Consider the following 22864-nt stretch of genomic DNA (forward strand, 5'->3'; position numbering starts at 1 on the left):
CCTAACCTTTGTAATAGAGATTGATAGGATTGAATCAACTGGTATAAATACAGTTGTAACAAGACAGAAACACTCAGAACTTAGAACAGAATCAAGAAGACAGAACTTAGAACACAGAACCAGACAGAGAGACAGAACTTCAGACACAGAACTTAGAACACAGGGCTTGGAAGACAGGACCAAGAGAGACAGAGCCTAGGCACAGAACCTACACAGAACGTTCTCTAGAGACAAAAGAACTTCGCTGGCGAGAACATGCCGGAGGATCCTGGACAGGGACTGGCCTCGGAGCCTGGAGGTGGAGCCTGGCGAGAGAGCATCGCAGGGGATCCTGGACTGAACCTGACTGCAGAGATTGGCAGGAGAGCCTGACTAGAACCTGGCTACTGAACCTGACTGGAGAACCTGCAGAACCTGGCTGGAGATCCTAACCAGAACTTGGCTGGAGATCCTGGCTAGGCTGCTGATCAACTGAACGCTGTCTCCGTGTCATTCCTTCTTCTCCGACTCCGTCCACACCTTTGGGGACCCCTGGACCCGCTGGGGCTGGACCCCGGCACCTGGGCCTAAAGCGAAGCCCAAGATCCCGGGGCCGCTGCAGCTGCGGGTCCCCGCTGCCCGGGCCGGACACCTCAGTCAGAGGCGTCCTGCAGGGGCAAGGGCGGAGCCCGGGCGATCGTGGCACTTCCCCCCCCCCCCCCCCCCGCTGCCACTGCAGGTCCCTGCTGCCCGGGCCGGACGCCTAGGCCAGAGGCGTCAGGCCTGGGCAAGGGGCCGATCCTGCGATTGGAGGGTGATGGGGGTCAACGCCTGAGGGCTCCCAGTATGTGAGAGGGGGCAGGCTGGGCTGAGGGACACTCCCCCCCACACACACACCCAGTGCACGAATTTCGTGCACCGGGCCCCTAGTTATAAATAAGCCACAGAAAGATGTGTTCATCTGCCCTTGCATGGACTTTCCACTCTTCCACTGTCCAGGGTGCTCTTCTGAACTGCAGCCCACTGGGAAGTTCAGGAAAGGCTGTATTAGCCACTGAGTCATTCCTTTATGCAACTGCCAAATTTGAGTGAGGAAAGATCTAAAATGGTTTGGTTTGGAGGTAATAAGGAAGAATTATTTAAAAACAGGAGATCACGGTTTGATTCCCAGTCAGGGCACATGCCCAGGTTGGGGGTTCGATCCCCAATGTGCAGGAGGCAGCCAATCAAATATTCTCTTCCATCATTGATGTTTCTTCTCTCTCTCTCTCTCTCTTCTTCTCCCTTCCTCTCTGAAATCAATTAAAAATATATTTTAAAAAATAAAAAATAAAACTAGACATCTTTTACTCATGAGTGGAGTCTATTTATTTTAAGTAGCCCAATAGCCAACCTTTCTCCTTTGAAGCAAATAGTGCTGTGTGCTTCGCTCTCCTCTTCCTAGATAGAAGGCTTGGTCCCCATGGTCACCACCATACCCCCAGCCCACTGCAAAGTGCCAGGCGCTTACTTGGGGATCCATAAGCTGGTGGACTGCACTGCTCAACTGCTCTTTCACCTTCTTAGAACAGAAATGCGTTCTTTTTCACGTTCCATAGGTTGAACTTCAAGAAATTAAACCACTGCACCTCTTCTACTGCAACCTCCAACAGAATAAGTGAGGTTGTCTAAATGCAGTCCAGCCATGCGATGCAGGTGAACAATCTGGAACATTTGAGGGTACTACCTGCAGGACTAGGGAGGGGTCCACATTCCATGCCCATGCTGGCTGAGGACTCCTGCATTGAGATCAAAATCACACAGCACCCCAGAAGCCCAAGTCAAATCCCCCCCAAATCTAAACAGCAGTCCCAGCCCGCTTGACTAAAACTGTACTGGGCATCACCTATCAGCTGACTGCAGTCACTGTCACTAGTTCAAGACAGTGTAGGGCTGCCAAGGACACTGTCACATTACTAAACCTTCACATGGCACTGCACTTTCCACAACACTTTCCTACTCAACTCTTCATTTATTTATTTATTTACTTGTTTGTTTGTTTTAGAGAGGAAGGGAGTGGGAAAGAGAGAGAGAAACATCAATGATGAGAGAGAATCATTAGTCTGCTGCCTCCTACACAGCCCACACTGGGGATGGAGCCCACAACCTGGGCGTGTGCCCCGACTGGGAATTGAACCATGACTTCCTGGGGATGTGCCCTGACTGGGAATTGAACCATGACTTCCTGGTTCATAGGTCGACACTCAACCACTGAGCCACGCCCGCTGGACCATCCTGAACTCTTTACACCCGTCAGAGCAGTGGTTCTCACGAGAGAGTGACAGTGCTCCCTCACGGGGCACCTGGCAATGTCTGGAGACATTCTGGCTGTCACAACGGGGGTGGGGGAGGGAGAGGGATGCTACTAGCATCTAGTGCAGCGGTTCTCAACCTGTGGGTCACGAGCCCTTTGGGGGTCAAACGACCCTTTCACAGGGGTCGCCTAAGACCATCCTGCATATCAGATATTTACATTACGATTCGTTACAGTAGCAACATTACAGTTATGAAGTAGCAACGGAAATCATTTTATGGTTGGGTCACAACATGAGGAACTGTATTTAAAGGGTGAGTAGGTTGAGAACTACTGATCTAGGGGTTGGAGGCCAGGGATGTTCTAGACATCCTACAACACCCAGACAGCCCCACCGCCAAGACGGGTCCAGCCCAGAAGGTCAATAGGGCTGAGATGGAGAGCTCCAGCCTTAGAGCCTCAGCTATGGGGAAGAGACACGTTGTGCTGAATGGGGACATGACGATAAACAAGAGTTGGCGTCTGCGACTGTGGGCAGTTCATCCGTGATAGGACAGGCAGACCCCAGGGCAGTGGGCCGGGATCAGCGCTGGGACAGAGGGGTGTGCGGAGGCTGCCGAGAGCAGAAGCCATACTTCAAGCGGAAGTCAGAGTCCTGCCCCAGCGCTGACTTTCCGCAGGGATATGAAAGATTTCATCAGTAGGAGAGAGCAGTGCATGCTGGAGAGAGCACGTGCGAGAGGGAGCGGTGACTCTGGGTCATCGGCAGGTGTGCAAGGGCTGCCAGAGCCAGAGGCCAACCCGGTGCATCTCCCTAAAGGGCCAGTCCCACAAGCATGGGAGACGGTTAGCAATTTTACAGGTAGTGATTTCCAAGGCTTTTTTTTTTAAATATCAAAAACACTGGTATATTGAGCAGAATATAAACTTGGTGTGAATTTTTAAAATAACACAATAACCTGCCCCGGGCGGTGTGGCTCATTTGGTTGAATGTTGTCTCATGCACCAAAAGGGCACAGGTTCGATTCCCTGCTGGGGCGTGTCCAGGGTTGTGGGCTCGATCCCCAATAAAGGGTATGCAGGAGGCAGCCCATCGATGTTTCTCCCTCACATCAATGTTTCTCTTTCTCTCTCTCCATCTCCCTTCCTCTCTCTCTAAAATCAATAATAACATTTTTTTTAAATATACAAGAAGCCCAGCTGGTGTTCTAAGCAGTTAGCGTCGACCCATGAACCAAGAGGTCAGGGCACATGCCTGGGTTGCGGGCTTGATCTCCAGTAGGAGGCATGCAGGAGGCAACCAAACGAGATTTCTATCTGTCTATCCCTCTACTTGCCCCTCTCCCTAAAAAAAAAAAAAAATCAATAAAAACATTTTTTTAAAAATAACACAAGATACTTTGGTAACCTTACAAAGTACAAGGGTACTAGGTAGCTTTCTCCCACTTCAGGAATATTTTGGTGAAGTTTGAACAATGGCAAATGTTCCAAGTAATTAATGCCATGTGTTTGGAGCTCAGAGCAGGTGCAGGTAGAGGGGGCAGATGGCTCTGGTGGGAGGTGGACAGTCTTCCGATGGCTCTCAGAGGCCATGCTACGGAGTCTGTGCTACCGACAGACCGGGTGTGGGAAGGGGGCGGAGATGACGGGAGGGTTACATGGCAGGAGATGGCCTGCAGTAGGGCTGGAGCAACAGGGGGCAGGAGAAAAGTCATGACACATGACAACTTAAAGAATCTCAGATGAGAGGTGAGGGAAGTCTCAACAAGGCCCTGGCACAAAGGAGGGCGGTTTTCGACGTGGAGGCAGTGGGACCCACAGGCTCAAACATGAGAGAAGAAACTTTTCAGGTTAGGCAAATGGTGGGCGAGCAATGGGCACGGAAAATGGAGAGAGAGCTCTGTTTACAGCAGGAGTAGAGATGATGTCATGTGAACCTCCAGGCAGCCCTGTGAATGACGGAAGATGTGTCGACACGATCATGTCGCGTTGACAGAAGAGTCTGATGGAGCTCGGGGAGCGCAGGCCTCGCCAGGATCTTGCATCCGGCATCAAAGAACAGGCCGTGGGGCTCAGGGCTCTCGGCCTCAGATCTGGGTTCTTTCCACTCTTGCCCTCTCTCCAGTCACACGTCATAGTTATAATCAGGCCTGATCATCATGATAGATCAGTTTGGGCCAAATTTCCATCGGCCTTAAGAGCCCTGGATAAAACTCTGAGTTGGTGATACTAAGTTAGGAGCTTGTCCTCCTCCAGGCAAAGCCCATTCTGACTTCCATGTACGTAAATCCAAGAGGCAATTCATTGTGACTAATTGTGAAATCAGGACAAATGATTGAAAGTTCTTTTCCTAAACTGCTCTTTACTCAGTCCCTGCGTATGATCAGAATAATTCAAAAATAATTATTTTTTATAACTTCATGAGCTATCACATTGGAATAAATCAAATTTCTAGCAACAGCCTTAGCACCTGCATACATCCCTACAGGTAGGCACTGAAATGGCCTGGGTGTGCCCTGTAAGCACCAATGCAGGCACAGAACCGGTTTATGATCAGTTCACTTAACATGCAGTATCGCTCTTTCTCCAGATGCACTTCTACCTGGAGTATTCACCACGAAATCCCTACAAATGTGTATGACGCAAAGACCACCTCTCTCTGCGAGACAGGGGAAGGGCTCAATAAATACATATAAATAAAGATGGGTCTGACATGGTTGACTCACTTCATTCACCAACCTGTGCAATGGTTTCAAGAGCAGATCAAGAAGGCTAGTGCCCCTCTCTTTCTGTCTAGCTGCCTACTACTCAGATGCATGCCTCCCTGACATTTTGGGAGCAAAAACATGAATAGTATGATTTGTCTCAGAGGGTCTAAATACTAAAACACACCCCAAGACACACACACACAAAAAACTGTTCACTCCAACAATATGATGTCTCCATCATAACAGCTGATACTGTTCACAGAACATCGCTGCACACCATGTTGCAGGCCAAAATAGCTCTCACTCTATGACTTAGAACTATTTCTATCCTGGTTTGCTTACAAAGAAATAGGCTCATAAAGGTGAGGTCATAGAGGCCATAAGCCAAGACATGCATCTAGATCCACCTGCCTCCAGAAGGCGCGCTCTGAACCACCAGGCTCCCTGCTTCTCCCCAAGGCTCCATCATCCGAGAACCAGCTCCGGTTCTACGGTTCGCATCACCTTCCCGTGAGCTTCACAGGCAGGTAAGTAATCTGCTGTCTTACACCAAGTGTAGCAACTCACACCAGGAAGTGGACTTCCAGGAGTGGCTTTAACTCCTGTCAACCTGAGTTCACGTCGCCACGGTTCTAAGCCACTGCCTCTGGCCACCAACATGTTATCTCATCGTTCAGAAGAGTGGGGCCTTGCCCACGGACACAGATGGACAAGCAGCCCTTCTGTCTGCTGCATCCCCCTTCGATCCTCTCAGTCTCTTGTTTTGGTCTATGACCAGGTCACTAGAAGTGCAGCATCACTTCTTCTCCCAGTGCACTTCCACCCGGTGAATTCACTACAAAATCCCGACAAATGTGTATGATGCACAGATCACCTCTCTCTGCTAGACAATAAATAAACAGAAATAAATAAAGGTGGGTCAGGCGTGGCTAACTCATTCCACTGAGCAGGTAGTGCAGTGATTTGGAGCCTGAGCTTCGGCAGGTGATGCTCAGCGTGTCACTTAACCAGCCGACCAAGTTCAGGCAGGTCGAGTGCTTCTCCCTGGATTTCTTCATCTATAAAATGGAGACACTGAGACCTACCTTCTAGAATACAAATGAAAAGATAAAGATTGTAGATGTAGAAGGTTTTAATACACTCCCACTACATCAAAGCTTTCAGTAACTGGTATCTTCTATGCTACAACAAAAAGCATCACAATCTCCATAGTTTTCCAACCAAAATGCAGTGCGACTCTATAAATAAAACACAGCTGTCAAAGCCAGTGTGCCCTCCCGCGGGATGGTCCCCCGTGGCGTTTCCTGTTCTCCGGCCCCCCCGCGCCCCCGACCGGGATACTGACCTGGGAGAGAGGGCATTCTTTGGCTAGTGTGCTCTGGTTCATCTCTTTGAGCAGTTCCTTTAAGGCATTGCGGACGGTGGCGTGGTTCCACTGCTCCGCGGGCAGGTCTTCCAACTTCGAGCAACTGGAAAACACAGCGAGGAGGAACAGGCAAACCTTAATGAAGGGCCTGACTGCAGAGGTGTGGGTTCCTCCCGGCCCCACGGCAGCACTAGAAAAACTGCTAAAGGCCCGGCCTGCGTGGCTCAGTGGTTGAGCATCCACCTATGAATTAGGAAGTCACGGTTTGATTCCTGGTCAGGGCACAACCCGGGGTGCAGGCTGGATTCTCAGTAGGGGGTGTGCAGGAGATAGCCAGTCAATGATTCTCTCTCATCATTGATGTCTCTATGTCTCTCTCCCTCTCCCTTCCTCTTTGAAATCAATAAAAACATATATATATTTAAAAGTAAAACTGCGAAAGAACGCAACCCAGTGTGGGCCCCAAATAGGGAAGGGGGCAGAAAATGGCTTCTCTCTGCCCCTGACACAGCCCAGCAGTTGCTCACCCCAGCCTGAGAGAAAAAGCCCCTTCGGACTTTTGCTAATTTTTAAAAATAAGATTTCCCTCATCTGCTGAAGGAAGTGGTGTGGCCGTGGGAGTATAAACTTCCAGGATACAAATGGAATTACTCGGCCTCCCTAAGGCTAACTGTCAAGCGATGCTCCGTCAGACCTGAAGTTTAAAGGCCCAACCTTCACTCTCACAGAATGATGCAGAGATGTGGCTTTCCTCCCCGAAACAGAACTTTTAAGAGAAGACACAAAGCTATCCGTGCTCCCATCAGAGCACAAGTTCTCCGAAAGCGGCAAATCCAGAGCCTTCACACTACAGGATGTGGTTGAAATCACGTGACCGCAGGCATGCACAGGAGCAGGCTCTGCAGTGCCTCCAGAGCCGTGGTTCCCAATCTTGGCTGCATATGAGAGTCACCTGGGAATCCTTTTAAAATCCTGATTTCTGGGCCTCATCCTCCGGAAATTCTGTTTCTTTGTTACTCATGTTGTGGCCCCATCCCATCACAAAGAAACAGAATTTCCGGAGGATGAGGCCCAGACATCAGGATTTTAAAAGGATTCCCAGGTGATTCTCATGTGCAGCCAAGGTTGGGAACCACTACTCTAGAGTCTTTGAAAGAGGCACCATTTGTTCTGGATGCTGTATGGGGGATGGGGAGAGCGGGAGACAGTCACCATTCCCAGAATCTCGGCAGCCCGTCCGAGAGAAGAGGGGCAGAGGCGTCCAGTGCGGTGATTTTTAGTCAGTCTCTCCCACGGCAGAACGCTCGCCCCTCAGCACACAAACCTGAGACCGAGGAGGTATTTCATCCTCCAGGCCTCCGTGCTGAGCATTTCCCAGGAGGGCCCATGGGAGCAGGGCGGCGGGGACCTCCCCTTATGGGCCGCAGATCTGTAATGATTTGTCAGCTTCCCTTCCCCCGGTTACCACTCCGCTGCTTCTGAAAACAAACCCTAACCCGGCTGGAATGTGGAGGATAAAGATGCCTGGGGAAGGCACTCTCTCTCTCTTTTTTTTTCTTTCCCATTTCACCCAATGTCTAGACACTCGCACAGACAGACGCACTGGGCTCCGGGGTGACACCTTGCCGGACGGACGGACGGACGAGACGCGAGGGCAGACGTGCGGACCCACCTCTGCAGCTGGATCTTCAGCGTCACGACGTGATAGACGTCCTGCAGCATGTCGGCCACCGTGGCGTCGGGGGCCTCGGTCACGTAGCTGAGCGGGAGCGGGTTCCACCTGCCCAGCTTGATTATTCCTGCGCGGGGAAGAGAAACATCATAAACACCTCTCTGCCATTTATTAAACCTGCCGCTGTTTGTTCGCGGTTAAGAAGGTCACTCCAGAGTCAACAGGCAAGGCCCCACTCGGAGAAATTTTACAACCCAGGCCAATAACCCCGTTCGTTCTGGCCGACGGTGGAGTGAGCCAGCGCTCCGGGCAGGAGGGGAAGAAAGGGATGAGGTTCAATCACGGACAATCGGTTATTTCATGTTTTCCTGTTTCTTAAATTACTTAGCAAACCATAAGGACACTTCCTTCCCCCAAAGTCTCGATTCACACTCTAACTTAAGCCGGATGCTAAATATACCAGACTGCTGATTTCATAGACCAGAAGAGAAAAAAAAAAAAAAGCAAGCAAGCTTTAAGTAAATAGGAGATCTGGCCTGGAATTGTACAAGAAAATTCCTGCGTGTGGGCTCGGCAGACACCGTCACATCCTGACTGCGGTGCGAGCCCAGGGTGAGCGGTGCTTGGAGCTGACGGAGCAGTTCGAGTTCATGCCCAGATTGCATCGCACCGGGCAGAGGGGGTGTTCGCCAACGGCACAGGGGCTGACCACAGATCGCAAAGAGCAGCCGTGCCTTCAACTTCCTTCTTTTCTAATTCCTCCGCACTTTTTATCTTTTTTAAAAAATATTTTTTAAAATATATTTTCATTGATTTCAGAGAGGATGGGAGAAGGTGAGAGAGAGAGAAATATCAATGATGAGAGAGGATCATTGATCCGCTGCCTCCTGCATGCCCCCCACTGGGGATGAGTCCACAACCCAGACATGTGCCCTGACCAGGAATGGAACCATGACCTCCTGGTTCATAGGTCGATGCTCAACCACTGAGCCAGCCGGCCAGGCTCCTCAGCTCTTTCTAGAGTGGCAATGGTCCCCTTTCCCTGTGGGCTCCCATGACAGACGGCACACACAGGACAACGGAGAGAGAATAAAATCCTGGTCAAGTTCAGGCTTCATAGAGCAGCGATGTTGGGGATACCCTTGCCACAGGAGGGTTCACGAGACAGCTTTGGCAGCATGTCCTGAAAATGCTAACTTCCTCTTAAGCTGGACCCATCTTCTCTGGGCACCCATAACATTAAAGAGGAAAAAATAAAGAAAAACTCATTTCACAAACACAGAGTAATGAAAATTTTATTTGTGTGCTATGAAAAGTCAAATGGTCCCAGGCTGTTGGAAATTCTCTCTCTCTCTCTCTCTCTCTCTCTCTCTCTCTCTCTCTCTCTCTCATTAACACAGCATTTTTATTTTTATTTTTGACAATACAGGTGAGTCCAACTACACTGTTCTTTTAAAAAATATTTTTGTTATCATCAGAGAGAGAGGACACCTACATACTCAAGTGAATGTTTAAAAGCTTCACAAAATAACGCCTTCTAGCTATGGGGTGAAATCCCAATGATAGGAGGCGAACTCCCTGGTCAGGCCATGTCCTGTCCAAGATGAAGTAAATGAGTGCGCAATGCTTGACATAATGCTTGAAAACAGGGGGTAAACAGAACAAAAATATTAAAATGATGCACTGTTTCAGTATTAAGCTTGAACAATCTGGTGCTGAATATGCTGCAGTATAAATAGTGCCTGGACTCGCTTCCAATAAAGGAACACAGCTCTCATTCATGGTACCGTATGTCTCCAGTGCTGGCTCCTTCAGTCATGTTCCACTTGCCAAGAAAAGCTGTTTTCTTTTGGGGACGGTTGTGCTAACATTCGCTCTCATGACAATGAAAAGTGCACAGCACGCAGCACGCAGTAGCCATGAAATGCGCATCCGGGCCCGCCGGACAGCCACCCACGAGGGGCGGGGGCTGCCTCCGTGCTTCTTCTACTCCTGACACGTGAACATACTAAGGAGATACCATGTCACATGTCTAACGTATTTCCTTTTAAAAAAGAACCACTCCACTGTTTTAAATTCCTTTAAGAGTCATGACCGTGGTAGCCCATTGGTTGAGTATAAACTGGCCAAGTTCTAACGACACGACGTTTCATTGTCAGAGGTGAGAGAGGCATGAAAACGAAGCTGGCAGTCATGCACGATGGAAGGCAAGTAGCAGAAGCTGATTCTGTGGGTCACTTTGGTTACTACGGACGCAAAGATAATACGAGGTGAATGAATCCTGCAGAGTGCAATGTACAAGCCTAGAAGAGATGCATCTATGCTGTTGTGTGTGTCTTTGTCCACTCCTTTTTACTGAAGAGGGTTCCACTGTAAGAATGAACCACGCCCGGCCGGCGGGCTCAGTGGTTGAGCATCGACCTATGAACCAGGAGGTCATAGTTCGATTCCTGATCAGGACACATGCCCGGGTTGTGGACTCAATCCCCAGTGTGGGGTGTGAGGAGGCAGCCGATCAATGGTTCTCTCTCATCATGGATGTTTCTCTCTCTCTCTCCCTCTCCATTCCTTTCTGAAATCAATAAAAATATATCTTTTTTAAAAAGATTAAACAACAATGCAGCTAAAAACAACACACTATTTCTGTATGGTTTCATTTATATAAAATGCAAAACAGGCCAGACTCATCTAAGAGCTCAACCTCAGAAAGTGGTTGCCTGGGTGGCAGGGGCAATTGACTGGGAAGGGACAGAAGAGAATTCTCTTCTTTTGCTTGGTGGTTGCATGGGTATAAAAGTTGTCAAATTTCATAAAACCCAACAATATGCATACATTTTATTGTATGTAAATTATACCTCAAAAAAAAAAGGTGAAGGGGGAGGAAATGATAGACAAATCACTCTACTGAAAATAGCAGCCTCCATTTAAGTAAATTCTCTCCCCACATTGGGAGCCAGAAGGAGACTTGTTTGGGCTGGAATTAGACACACAGGTGTCCTCACAACACGCAATGCCTCCGCCGAGAGCAGCTGCTACAGGTTGGTCTCTGCCTTAGACGAGAGCTGCTGACGGAAGAGCTATTTTCAGGCAATGGGGAGTGTGCGCCCTGCTGACTAGCGCCCCAGTCCTGGGAGCCTGTCCTGTGCTCCACTGTGTCCCAGGTTCTGCAGGTGGCGGATCTGCTAGGACAGCCGGTGCTAGGCACTCAGACCAACGCAACCCTCTGAAATACGTGCCTTAGCTACAGACTTGCTTCTCTGATATAAAATAGACAAAAATATGATTTGGACTAGGAGTCAAGTGTTAATTGAGGAAATCAAATTGGGGTTTCATATAAGTCCAGTCCTCCTCTGTGACTTATAATAATGAGGACGTAAAAATATCCTTGTGTCAATATTTTTTTAGATAAATGGACTCTACTTTTTAAGAAGTATCAAGACTTCTTAATAGATGCATCTCTTCTATTGTTCAGTTGTGCGCTGAACTCTGCAGGGTCAGTTCAAAAATCAGGTTGGGAAGCAGGAGAGCACAGTGGCTAAGAACACAAGCGGCCAAGTCTAACTGCCTCCGTTCACATCCAGGCCCCTCCACCTACTAAATGTGTGGGCTCAGCGAGTTACTGCGTTCCTCCATGCCTCAGCCTTCTCACCTGTGAAACGGAACAATAAAAGTACGGACCCCCTAGGATTCTAATGCAGAGTAAGCGGAAAGCCTTTAGCACAGAGCCTGGATGTAATTAATCTCAACAATTGTTTACAGTCATTATTCAGGTGATTTTAATACTTCTTAAAAAGAAGATAGAGTCCAGTTATTTAAAAAGATATTGACTCGAGGATATTTTTCCATCTTCGTTACCTTTCCCTTTTTAATCTGGTCGTGTGCCTGTAAAAGGCCTCGTTATTATAAGTCACAGAGGAGGGCTGGACACCAATCATGTCCCTCCTCGACCCCCACCCTCTTCAATGCCTCCATCCTTACCCCTCAAGGTCTCCTTTCCTTTCCCCCGAGTAGACTCAGCTCTCCCTGCTCTAACCATTGCACTTCCACACTCCCTTTCCCCTCAGTGCTGCACCGCCACGTTCACTGGAAGTGCACCTCCAACTTCTCCCTCAGACCTTCGCCGCTACGTATCTAGTTTCAACACTTTCCTGGGGAAATGGGAAATCTGAAAGAACAAAGCCCAGATTCCCTTCGATCGCCACGTGCTTGCTCTCCTCAGTACCCTCCGCATCACAGCGGCTCATGTGTGAGGCACGTCGGAAGAGAAGACGGGGAGAGAGCGTGGTTCCAGGCCTGCCAGGCCTTGAATGCCCGGCTCAGCAGCACGCTGCATGGGTCAGAGGTCAGGAGCAGAGCCTGGAGTCAGAGGCGCGTGTAGGTCCCACCTCGTCTGCTTTCAGCTGTGAGACTCTGAACAGGCTGTTCATCTCGTTGAGTCTCAGTCTCCCTCATCTGTAAAATGGGATCATAACGACATCTACCCCTCAGGGCTGCCAGGAGGCTTTGAACGAGAATTAGAATTTAGGGCTGGGGCTGGCACACAGCAAGTGCTCAGTCAACCTCAGGGGAAATGGATCCTTCGAAGTCTGGGATTTGGGTGTAATTTAGGAAAATGAACCTATACTGGAATGCAGATGGATCGAAAGAGGGATGCATTTTGAAGGAAGAAAAAAAGAGCTGCAGTAATATAGATAGGTGTGTCTAATTGTAGCCTCTCCCTGGCTCTCTCTAAGGAGGGAGACCAACCCCAGCAAATGCTACTGCCCACTGGCGGAGGACAAAGAAGAAAGGATCCCCTGTAGATACTGGCTCACATCCCTGGAAAAATCCCAATAAAAATGGCATAACTATAAATATACAGATACATGTCCAGTGCTCACATTCTATGAATAGGTTTTGAAAACCCCAATCTGGAAAATGAGAGAAATGAATTATGATTAAATTAGATTGTATTATGTTCACATAGGTGTACACATACACACACACCACACCTTGAGCCCAGCCAGGCACACGGGGAATGCTCAATGGATGCCAATTCCTGTTTCTTCCCGGAATACATATCACACCCTCATTCTGTCTGGAGTACTGATCCCCAATATTCACTGCTAGAAATCAGACACATTCTTTCCAATTCTGCCCTGAGCATAATTCTAACCCTGATCAACCCAGCCTAAAGTAATCCTTTCCCTACACAGCGGCACAATAAAAATTCTTGGTTGGTTTGGGTATCTTATAAGAGACGAACTTTGTCACACCATCCCCTTGTGTTACCTTACAGTTTGCAAGTGTTTTTTTCAACCCATTAGTTCATTCTCATGAGAAGAGTGATGGGGCAGCGTTCTAACTGGCAGCCAGCTGAGGGTCACAGAAGAGCCATTTTCAAGGACACGAGTGGGGAATAGTCAGAGCGAGACACTGGGCTTCATCTCACCAGTGTCCTAACTACAGGGCCAACACCACCCTTCCCACTTAGCTCCGCCCACATACCAATGCCCAAACACACGATGGGCCCTGGGAAGGCTGGGCCATGCGCATCCGCATCCGAGGTCACCTACCAGGCAGGGTCTTGACGTTTCATGTTATACAAAGCAGATGAGACCAATGAGGAGAGAAGTGATGGGCCCAGAAAAGCCAGCTATACTTGGAACTTCTCTGGAAAACACTGTCTCCCACAACAGTGCCATTTCAGAAATAAACATTGTTTCCAAAATCATCGTTCCTATTTCTAAGGAATTTTTCATCTGCAAGCATTTAGAAAAGGCCTGGTGTTGAGAAAAGGCCTGACTATTACAGATGCAGTTTCAAGGTCTTTGAGTCACAAATTATGGGCCTTTATTTGGGGGCTGAAATTCATACAAATGTTAACATGATTGAATGGAGCTTTATAGAAATAAAATTGTTTACACCCAGACAAATCTGTTCACTGAAATACAGAGGACCAATCCACTCTTTGTGCAGAGCCTTTAGACCAAATAACAAAATGCAATTGTAGGTAGATTTCCCATTAGTGCCATAAAATTAGGTTGGCAATGGAGGCAATCTTTGTCTAAAATTAAAAAGATGCAATAATGGAGACCGGTTTCCACTCTCTCGATGCAGTCTTCTGTCATAGTCACAGAGCTGACATTTCATAAAAAGAAATACCAAGTTGTGCGTGTGTGTTCATGTTTTCGTTATTTTTTGAGTTTATAATCTATCTCAGAGAAATCAAATACTCTTCTCAGTAGATGCGTAATTCATTATTACTATTATTTACCTCAAATTATGCAAAAACAAGAGTGATAATAATATACATTATAGTTCATCAATGTTTAGCTTTTTAGAAAGTTGATCACTTCTGAGAACTAAATAAAATTATATGTCTAATACAACATAATCAATAGGGCATCAGAAGGGTTTGTATTACGCAGTAATCATTCCTTCATTCATTCAACAAGTTTTTCTTTTGTGTCTCCAGCACAAATCGCAAAGATGCAGAGATAACCCGGTACACGCTCTCCCTACACCCTGGGGTAGAGGAGCTTATTATCGCCAAACACGTAGCTAAGTGAAACCACTCCTAAAATAAACCACACGATAGCTTTTATCCCCTGTACTTCAACTATGAGAAACATTTACTTCACGAAGGCCTGCATCAGATACCTTGTGAAGTACACACACAGAAATAATTCTCACTGTTTGCAGCAGCATATAGACACTAATAAAATAGGTATCGATTGGGTGTACTGTAGAATAAAATCCACCTACCAAATTGTGAGACAGATATAGGGACCCGCCAAGATAGCAGCAGTATTCTGATCACGCAATTCAGTGAATAATGTTCTTTTATTCCAGTGATGTTTTAACATGAATTTTCAAAGCAAAGTGAAAACTCAGCCTGGGGGGGAAATGAGACATTTGCTTTCATATCCAAAGGCTGGGGCTTACATATCTCATTACTCCCTGAAAGAGATTTCAGCAAAGGAGTATCAATAAAAAAGCCAGGCTCAGAGTGACTAAGCCTGGGGCTTCTGGCTCCTGGTATTATTTCCATACCCACTGGTGACGAGGCCCCTTGTAAAAACAGAACTCCTGGCATCGATCGCACCTCAGAGTGGCCGTGGCTCTATGCGGCAGCATATAATTTTCTGTTGTTCAGCTACGCTTTGTTAAAGAAATGAAACACTGTCTGTCCTATGTAACAATGCCACAGGATGATTTATCTGGAAGTCAGTTCATGGGAAATCCCTACCCGGCAGTGTGTCATAACTCAGCTTGTTTCTAACCTGTGCCGACTGTGGTATATCAGCAAACTGTAGCAACACAAAGTCATAAATTGTAGTTATTATTGTTAAACCTGTGGTGGGAAAGACTTTTCCATGAGAAAAGAGGAAAAATGCCGGACAAAAGTGATTCTTGGAGTGCATACATTTCCCTTTGTAATGCATAGCTTAGCCGGACCCCGATACAACTTTCTATAGCTCTTCTTCACCTGCTGCTTTGATTTTAAGGACTACTAGTATGTTTCACATGTCTTGCATTGGGGTAAAAGTACATGGAAAATGAAATAGCATTCTTCTAGCATTTACATTATCCAAGGGCCATGATAACTTCCACAAGTTAATGAAACTCACAACACACTTGTCTGGGAACCTGCAATACATTTAATCTTGTCTTTATGACAATACAAAAGAAAGCACCAGGCACAAATAAATAATTCAGTGATTCCCAATAAACGTTGACGCTATATTGTTAGATAAATCATCTAAAAATCAACATACACACACAGGATGTACTATTTCCTGTCTCCAGACAGCTCCTCTATCTGCATCAACTTGGGGATTATTGACAAACACAAACAAGGTAGTTTTGTACTCTTTAAGAATCCTAACTTTTATCTTAAAGCATAGCTGTATCTTTCAGGGAAAATTATCCTCAGGAACACTGTTAGTAGTAAGACACTGAACTATGATGTTAGAGAGCTTTCTGAATTAACTCTAGGGATGAACAGCCGTCTGTCAATCTTTACTTGAGTTGACTACTCCCTTACGCTACAGAAATGTTCTACTTAAAAAATATTTACAGTACGATTTGGTGCCTTGTAATTCTATACATGGTTTTTACATTTTGCAGCAAAAAGATTTTTGTCTCATGTAATAGATGCAGCTTCACATTTGGGAAACGTTATGTTATAACCCTGACTTTTATTAGATTATTTAATATAAGCACTAAGTAACTAGACTAAATTAATAAAGACCCTATTGAAAAAAACACACAAAATTATTCCACAAATTAAATAAAACTTTCTGAAGTTGGCATTTTAGAAACCTTTATTTAATTTTGAAAATTCCGATTCTTCTGAAAAACAGCCAAAATATTGGTCAGGATATGAAAAAAATATGGTTGCTGTTTAGCTATTTGTTTCGTAAGCATGCCATTGAAAATCGTTACAATGGAGGAATGGGACAAATGAGAGAAAAAAAGGGTTACGAGAAATTATTTGGGATCCGTTCTAAGCTCCGGTCACGGGTTAAAAAACTATTTCATCTGGTACATATTGTGTTATTGTCCCCAGTTTAATAGCTTAATCATTATCTAAAAGTTTGGAATTCAAGGATCAGTTTTGGCAGGTAACCCAAACAAACCTCTCTTTTCTTTTCCTCCTTTCCATTCAGAAATACATTTGCATAAAGAGATTTCCCGCTAGCATTTGTCCCCCTAAAGTATCTTCAATAATCCAAGACACAAGGGGAAAGTGTACTCTTTTAAACAGACTTTGCTATATTCTAGCAGATGCTGTTCTAGCCCGCGTTTCTGCCTCCTCTGGGGTAAGCAGTACCCACTGACGACCTAAAATACAGTTGCCGCACACGGTTGCCATCCTAATTAGTGACATGTATTCTTTGCAGATGGGGCTGGAAGGACCTAGCCTTCCAGGTGCTCATCTCGGGCCCAACACCTGCGAGATCCCAATTACATATTCCAGAACTGCCCCCCGGGCATCTTCTGTTCCCGATAATTTAAGGTTGCGCAACATGTGACCTCAAGGGCCACACTATATTGGCATGCTGATTATCAAAGAAAATGTTGCCATATAATAGGAAGGGAAAAAGTAGACTTACTTATGTTGTACATTTTTACTCATGTTCCCACTAACCTGATTTCACAGTAATTTGTTAAGAAACTATGAGACATGGAAGCAAATATGGTGTAACTATTACAAAATGGTAACTGCTTTTGGCTTAGAGTTTTGTTTGGCTTTTTGTTTATTCGATTTGATAATTTTGGGGCCCCTTTAAGAACATTTTAATAATTTTCACTTGCAGTACATCTTCCTATCAGATGTTTTACATTCAAAACAATTTTGAAAGTTATTTAATTACCATTTTTGGAAAATGTTATATTAAATGCAGCAAACTCAACCTTTAAATATGGTACTACCATTTTTGTTTGTTTTTGTTTTGTTTTGTTTTTTAAATTTTCTTTATTAAGGTATTACATATGTGTCCTTATCCCCTCATTGCCCTCCCCACCCCCTGCTCATGCCCTCACCCCGCTGGTGTCTGTGTCCATTGGTTATGCTTATATGCATGCGTACAAGTCCTTGGGTTGATCTCCCCTACCTTACCATGTTAATGGCTATAATTAAGAGGCCCAATACATAGGTGGGGCTCTCCATTGGCAAATGTTTCTTGGCTTGAATCTAAGATAGATCTGTAGCCATTACATAACTGTTTATGAACAATGACAATGGTCTACTTGAGTCCAATAAAATATTCAGCCATGTCAGGAAAATGCCATATAGAATCAATGGGCTACTGAACTGTGATCCTTAGCAATTCCTCCTGAAAAGATGCCAGGCTATCCTTGGTAGCTGAGAAGTTTGGGATGATCTGTAGGGCAGAGCAAGGTCAGAAGTTAATTCTTCCCCCCACCCTCAGGAACCTCCCTTTCAGTAAGGGCTGTGCTGCCGAGAGCTGTCACATGGAGTGATCGAGTTCCAAGCTCATCCCCAGTCATGTCTGTGGCCATGCTCTGCCCCAACCCCACCCCAGCTTCGGAAACCAAAGTGCAAAAGGTAGGTCCCGGGAGACACTGAGGGTGAGCCAGGTGGAGAAGCACTGCCCAGGTGGCCTGCTAATATTCTCATTACTGTCAAGTAGGAAAAGAGAAGAGAGAGAGTCAGGGCATGTGAGAAGGAAAATGGGGTTAGGAGTGCATCGTCACTGAGTTACATTTCTTTTTAAGTTTTCAGGATTTGACATGAGCTAAAGAGGTGAAGGCCAAGGGAAACAGGTTTCCTGTAGATACATAAGCTTCCCTTATCCCGACTACAAACTGCCAGAGGGCAGGGTCAGTCAGCTCACTGTTTTTACAACCCTGTCACAGCCCGTAAGCCTGAGGATGCCTCGGACACAGTGGGCATGCGACGGCCGCATCTCAGGAAAGCCACTTGGAAGCAGCAGCAGCAACCTGGCATCATGATGTCTAGCTCTGGTCTTGGGTTCTGTCGCTCTGCACTTATGGCAACTCAATCTCCCGGGGCCCCTGTCTTCACTTCTACAAAATGGGTATTGGAAAGCAAATCAATGCTCACTGCAGTGTCATCTACAAATGCCAAGATATGGAAGCAACCCCAGTGCCCAACACTAGACGAGTGGATAAAAAGGATTTGGTACATATATACAATAGCATATTACTAGGCCATAAAAAAAGACTGAGATCTTACCATTCATTTCATCATGGATGGACCTAGGGGGTACTATGCTAAGTGAAGTAAGTCAGACAGAAAAATTCACATACCACATGATTTCACTTACATGTGGAATCTGAAGAGCAAAATGAATGAACAAACAAAATAGAAACAGAATCATAGATACAGAGAACAGACTGGTAGCTGCTTGGGGGGGGGGGCCGGGGGTTAGGGGACTGGATGGAAAAAAGTGAAAGGATTAAGATAACAAATGTGTCGTCATGAAACAGTCACAGGATGTAAAGTACAATGTGGGAAGTCCTATCATTAATGTTGTGATAACTGAATACGGTGCCAAGTGAGCACTTGAAACATCGGGGGGACACTTGTGAAGTATATGACTGTCTAACCACTAAGCTGTACTCCTGAAATAATAGAGAATAATATTAAATGTAAATGGTAGTTGAAAAATAAACTTTTAAATAAAAAATAATAAAAGCAAAAACAATAAAATCAACACCAAAAAGCAAAACAAAACAAAAAAACCCTCCTGTCTGACTCACATAAGGGAATTACAATAAAATACATAAGCTAAACTGCACTGAAAACTGAAGGTGCAGCATAAACACATACTGGCTTCCACGAATTCTAAGTTAACATGGAAAAGGGAAGCATAGCATTTTTTAGAATGTTTCTAAGGGAAAGTTTCCTTAAACAAAAATGGGAATCTTCTAACACGTCATGGCTGATGTAGTCAGAGAACCCAGGCCCGGAGTGCCTTCCATCTCATAACTGGGGCAAGCCCCTTCCTCTCTCAGGCCCCCACTTCATCATCCTTAGGAGCTGAAACCTGAGACGCAGCGTCAACAAGGCATTTCACCACCTGCCCCACCGCATCCCAGACCCCCTGCGGCTGCAGTGCTCACCGGGTCCCTTCCTCACTAGAGCCAAGCTGCACAGGAGCGCAGTGCCTGGCAGATGGCAGAGGCACAGAGATGGATGGATGGGTGGGTGGATGGATGGATGGGTGGATGGATGGATGGATGGATGGGTGGGTGGGTGGGTGGGTGGGTGGGTGGATGGATGGATGGGTGGGTGGGTGGGTGGGTGGATTGATGGATGGATGGATGGATGGATGGATGGATGGATGGATGGATGGGTGGATGGGTGGATGGGTGGATGGATGGGTGGATGGGTGGATGGGTGGATGGATGGATGGATGGATGGATGGATGGATGGATGGATGGATGGGTGGATGGGTGGGTGGGTGGGTGGGTGGGTGGGTGGATGGGTGGATGGGTGGATGGATGGATGGATGGATGGGTGGGTGGGTGGATGGATGGATGGATGGATGGATGGATGGATGGGTGGATGGATGGGAGGGAGGGAGGAAGGAAGGGAAATGGGGAAAGGGAGGGAGGGAGAGACGGAGGGAGGGAGGGACTGAGGGAGGGAGGGAGGGAGGGACCGAGGGAGGGAGGGAGGGAGGGACGGAGGGAGGGACGGAGGGAGGGAGGGAGGGACCGAGGAAGGGAGGGAGGGAGGGACGGAGGGAGGGAGGGAGGGAGGGACGGAGGGAGGGAGGGAGGGAGGGACCGAGGGAGGGAGGGAGGGACGGAGGGAGGGAGGGAGGGAGGGACCGAGGGAGGGAGGGAGGGAGGGACGGAGGGAGGGAGAGAGGGAGGGACGGAGGGAGGGAGGGAGGGACCGAGGGAGGGAGGGAGGGAGGGATGGACGGAGGGAGGGAGGGAGGCCACTTTGCCTTGATCCATGGGCATCACTGGCTCACTTTGCAGGTTCACTTGATGCTCTCTCCCCAGATTCTGTCCCCAGCCTCCTGCTACCCCCCAATAAGTAGAAAACTGAGCTCCCACATCTTGGCACCCTGGACACCCAGCATAAGACATATTCTAGACCAGTGATGGCGAACCTATGACACCCGTGTCAGAGGTGACACACGAACTCATTTTTTTGGTTGATTTTTGTTAAATGGCATTTAAATATGTAAAATAAGTATCAAAAATATAAGTCTTTGTTTTACTATGGTTGCAAATATCAAAAAATGTCTATATGTGACACAGCACCAGAGTTAAGTTAGGGTTTTTCAAAATGCTGACACGCTGAGCTCAAAAGGTTCGCCATCACTGCTCTAGACGCTGCTGAAGGCACAGAGAACTCTAGGCCTGAAGAGATGAAACCCCCACACCCCATCTTCTCATGGAACCACGCTGCGCAGAGATGTCCGGATCGCCGACCCCTGGACGCTCTGACGCTCTAACGCAAAGCCCCGTCTGAATGCTCTGGCACCCAGCCATGGAGGTGTTGACTACTGTCATTTTAAAAAACACTTAAGCCTTCAAAACTGTGAAAATAAACTCAACATTGAATTGGTAGACTGAGGAAGGAAGGGAGAGCGGGAGGAAAAGTCAAGAACTCAGCATTTTGCTTCCCAGGGAGAGCTCATTTTTAAACTTTCCAAGTAAAGTAAACAACTTCTAAATTCAGGGTCATTGAAGGTCTGCCAGTTGGTGAACAAAACAATGGCTTTGGTATCAACCACAAGAGGAAACACGGCTCAATCAGGATTTTATTAACTGAATATCCTTCTGCCAACTGCACTTTTACTAAAAGAGCAAAAGCTGCTGCCTGCAGACTACTGAGCGGACCACTACCTGAGCAAATGCAATTGTGTTCATCACTCCTCACGTTCAAATCATTAGCCAGAAGTGACTTTCCCTGGGATTCTTTCATGTTAATGAAACATGGTAACACAATTATTAAAACAGGTAAGACACGCACAGATCAATTTTGCATTTCCATCATACCGAACAGAAGACATAAATTGTTTATATGCCTTCCCAAATAAGTAATTTCCTGTCCTTAAAGATGTATTTGTATATAACCAAATAAAGTCCCTAACATAACCCACATAAGTAAATAAATCTAATTCACTCAGGAAGTATGATGCTGAAAATTAAGATCAAGGCACTGAAATCTCAAAATTATCTGATTATAAATACTAAGAAATTCCCTAGGAATCATGGACATATGAGACCCTGGAAATGTAAGCGAGACTTACTTTTATTCGGGGCTTTAAAAAATAAAGACTGGCTAGGAAGATGAGAAGACAGGAGCATAGAGCTAATACTGCACATTCCTATTGTGTCCCATTAGAAAAAAGACTGGAAAGAAGCCCTGAGGGCTACAGCCTCAGGAGGATTTAACTTTAATTCAACCATCCTTAAAATAACTTGCCCTAGCTGGTTTGGCTCAGTGGCTAGAACGTCGGCCTGCAGACTGAAGAGTCCCTGGTTCGATTCCTGTCAAGGGCACACGCCCGGGTTGTGGGCTCGATCCCCAGTGGGAGGCGTGCAGGAGGCAGCTGATCAATGATTCTCTCTCATCATTGATGTTTCTATCTCTCTCTCCCTCTCCCTTCCCCTCTGAAGTCAATAAAAATAAAATAACTTGAGTGGTGTTTTATTTTGATTCTAATATCAAGCCACCATCAACTTCCCACCTCTAAAGAGAGGAAAAAAGACAAATCTCAAAAACTGATTTGGTTCTCTGGTCACTAAGTCAAATGGGGGGGGGGGGGGGAGAACAGTTTATTTCACTTTTTGTTATTTGCTGCTTTAACATATATGCTCTACAATACATGGGAGTGGCACAGAAAATAGTCACTACAACAAGACTGGCTTTCTTCGTGTCTTTCATAGCACGATGAGCTGCATGGGCCCTAATAGGCCCAACTTTTCCTCTCAGACTCACTCATCAGTCTGTGTAGCATCATATTCACTTTCTAATGATCCATCAAGAAACTGGGCGTTACTTTGATGCTTCTCATGGTATTGCTAAGTTACTACACTAGAAGAGAATAGTTAACCAAATTATCGAGTATCACATTAAAAATAGTTCACACCAGAAACAAAGAATAAGTTACTAATTTTTAAATTCTGATGTAATACTTTCTAGTCTGATTCACAGTAAGTTAAACTTATTTATGTTAAAATGCCCATGGAGTCCAATGTGGCTCAATGGTTGAGCGTCGACCCAGAAACCAAGAGGTCACAGGTTCAATTCCCGGTCAAGGCACATGCCCAGGCTGCGTGGGCGTGCAGGATGCAGCTGATCGATGATGCTCCTGTCTCATCAATGTTTCTATCTCTCGACC

At 46.5% G+C, this 22864-nt stretch overlaps 1 protein-coding gene across 10 annotated transcripts in view; it reads right to left on the reverse strand.

Moving 5' to 3' along the window:
- Positions 1–22864, reverse strand: part of SATB2 (SATB homeobox 2) — a 184478-nt gene that overhangs the window by 95143 nt on the left and 66471 nt on the right. For all 10 annotated transcript variants that reach the window (XM_059702663.1, XM_059702661.1, XM_059702662.1 and 7 more), the window contains 2 exons: positions 8019–8145; positions 6326–6449 (listed from right to left, as the gene is read on the reverse strand). In XM_059702663.1, the coding sequence (XP_059558646.1) occupies positions 6326–6449; positions 8019–8145 (251 nt within the window). The remainder of the gene's footprint in view (positions 1–6325; positions 6450–8018; positions 8146–22864) is intronic.

Source organism: Myotis daubentonii, chromosome 7 (genome assembly GCF_963259705.1).
Source record: "Myotis daubentonii chromosome 7, mMyoDau2.1, whole genome shotgun sequence".
NCBI classification, from domain to species: domain Eukaryota; kingdom Metazoa; phylum Chordata; class Mammalia; order Chiroptera; family Vespertilionidae; genus Myotis; species Myotis daubentonii.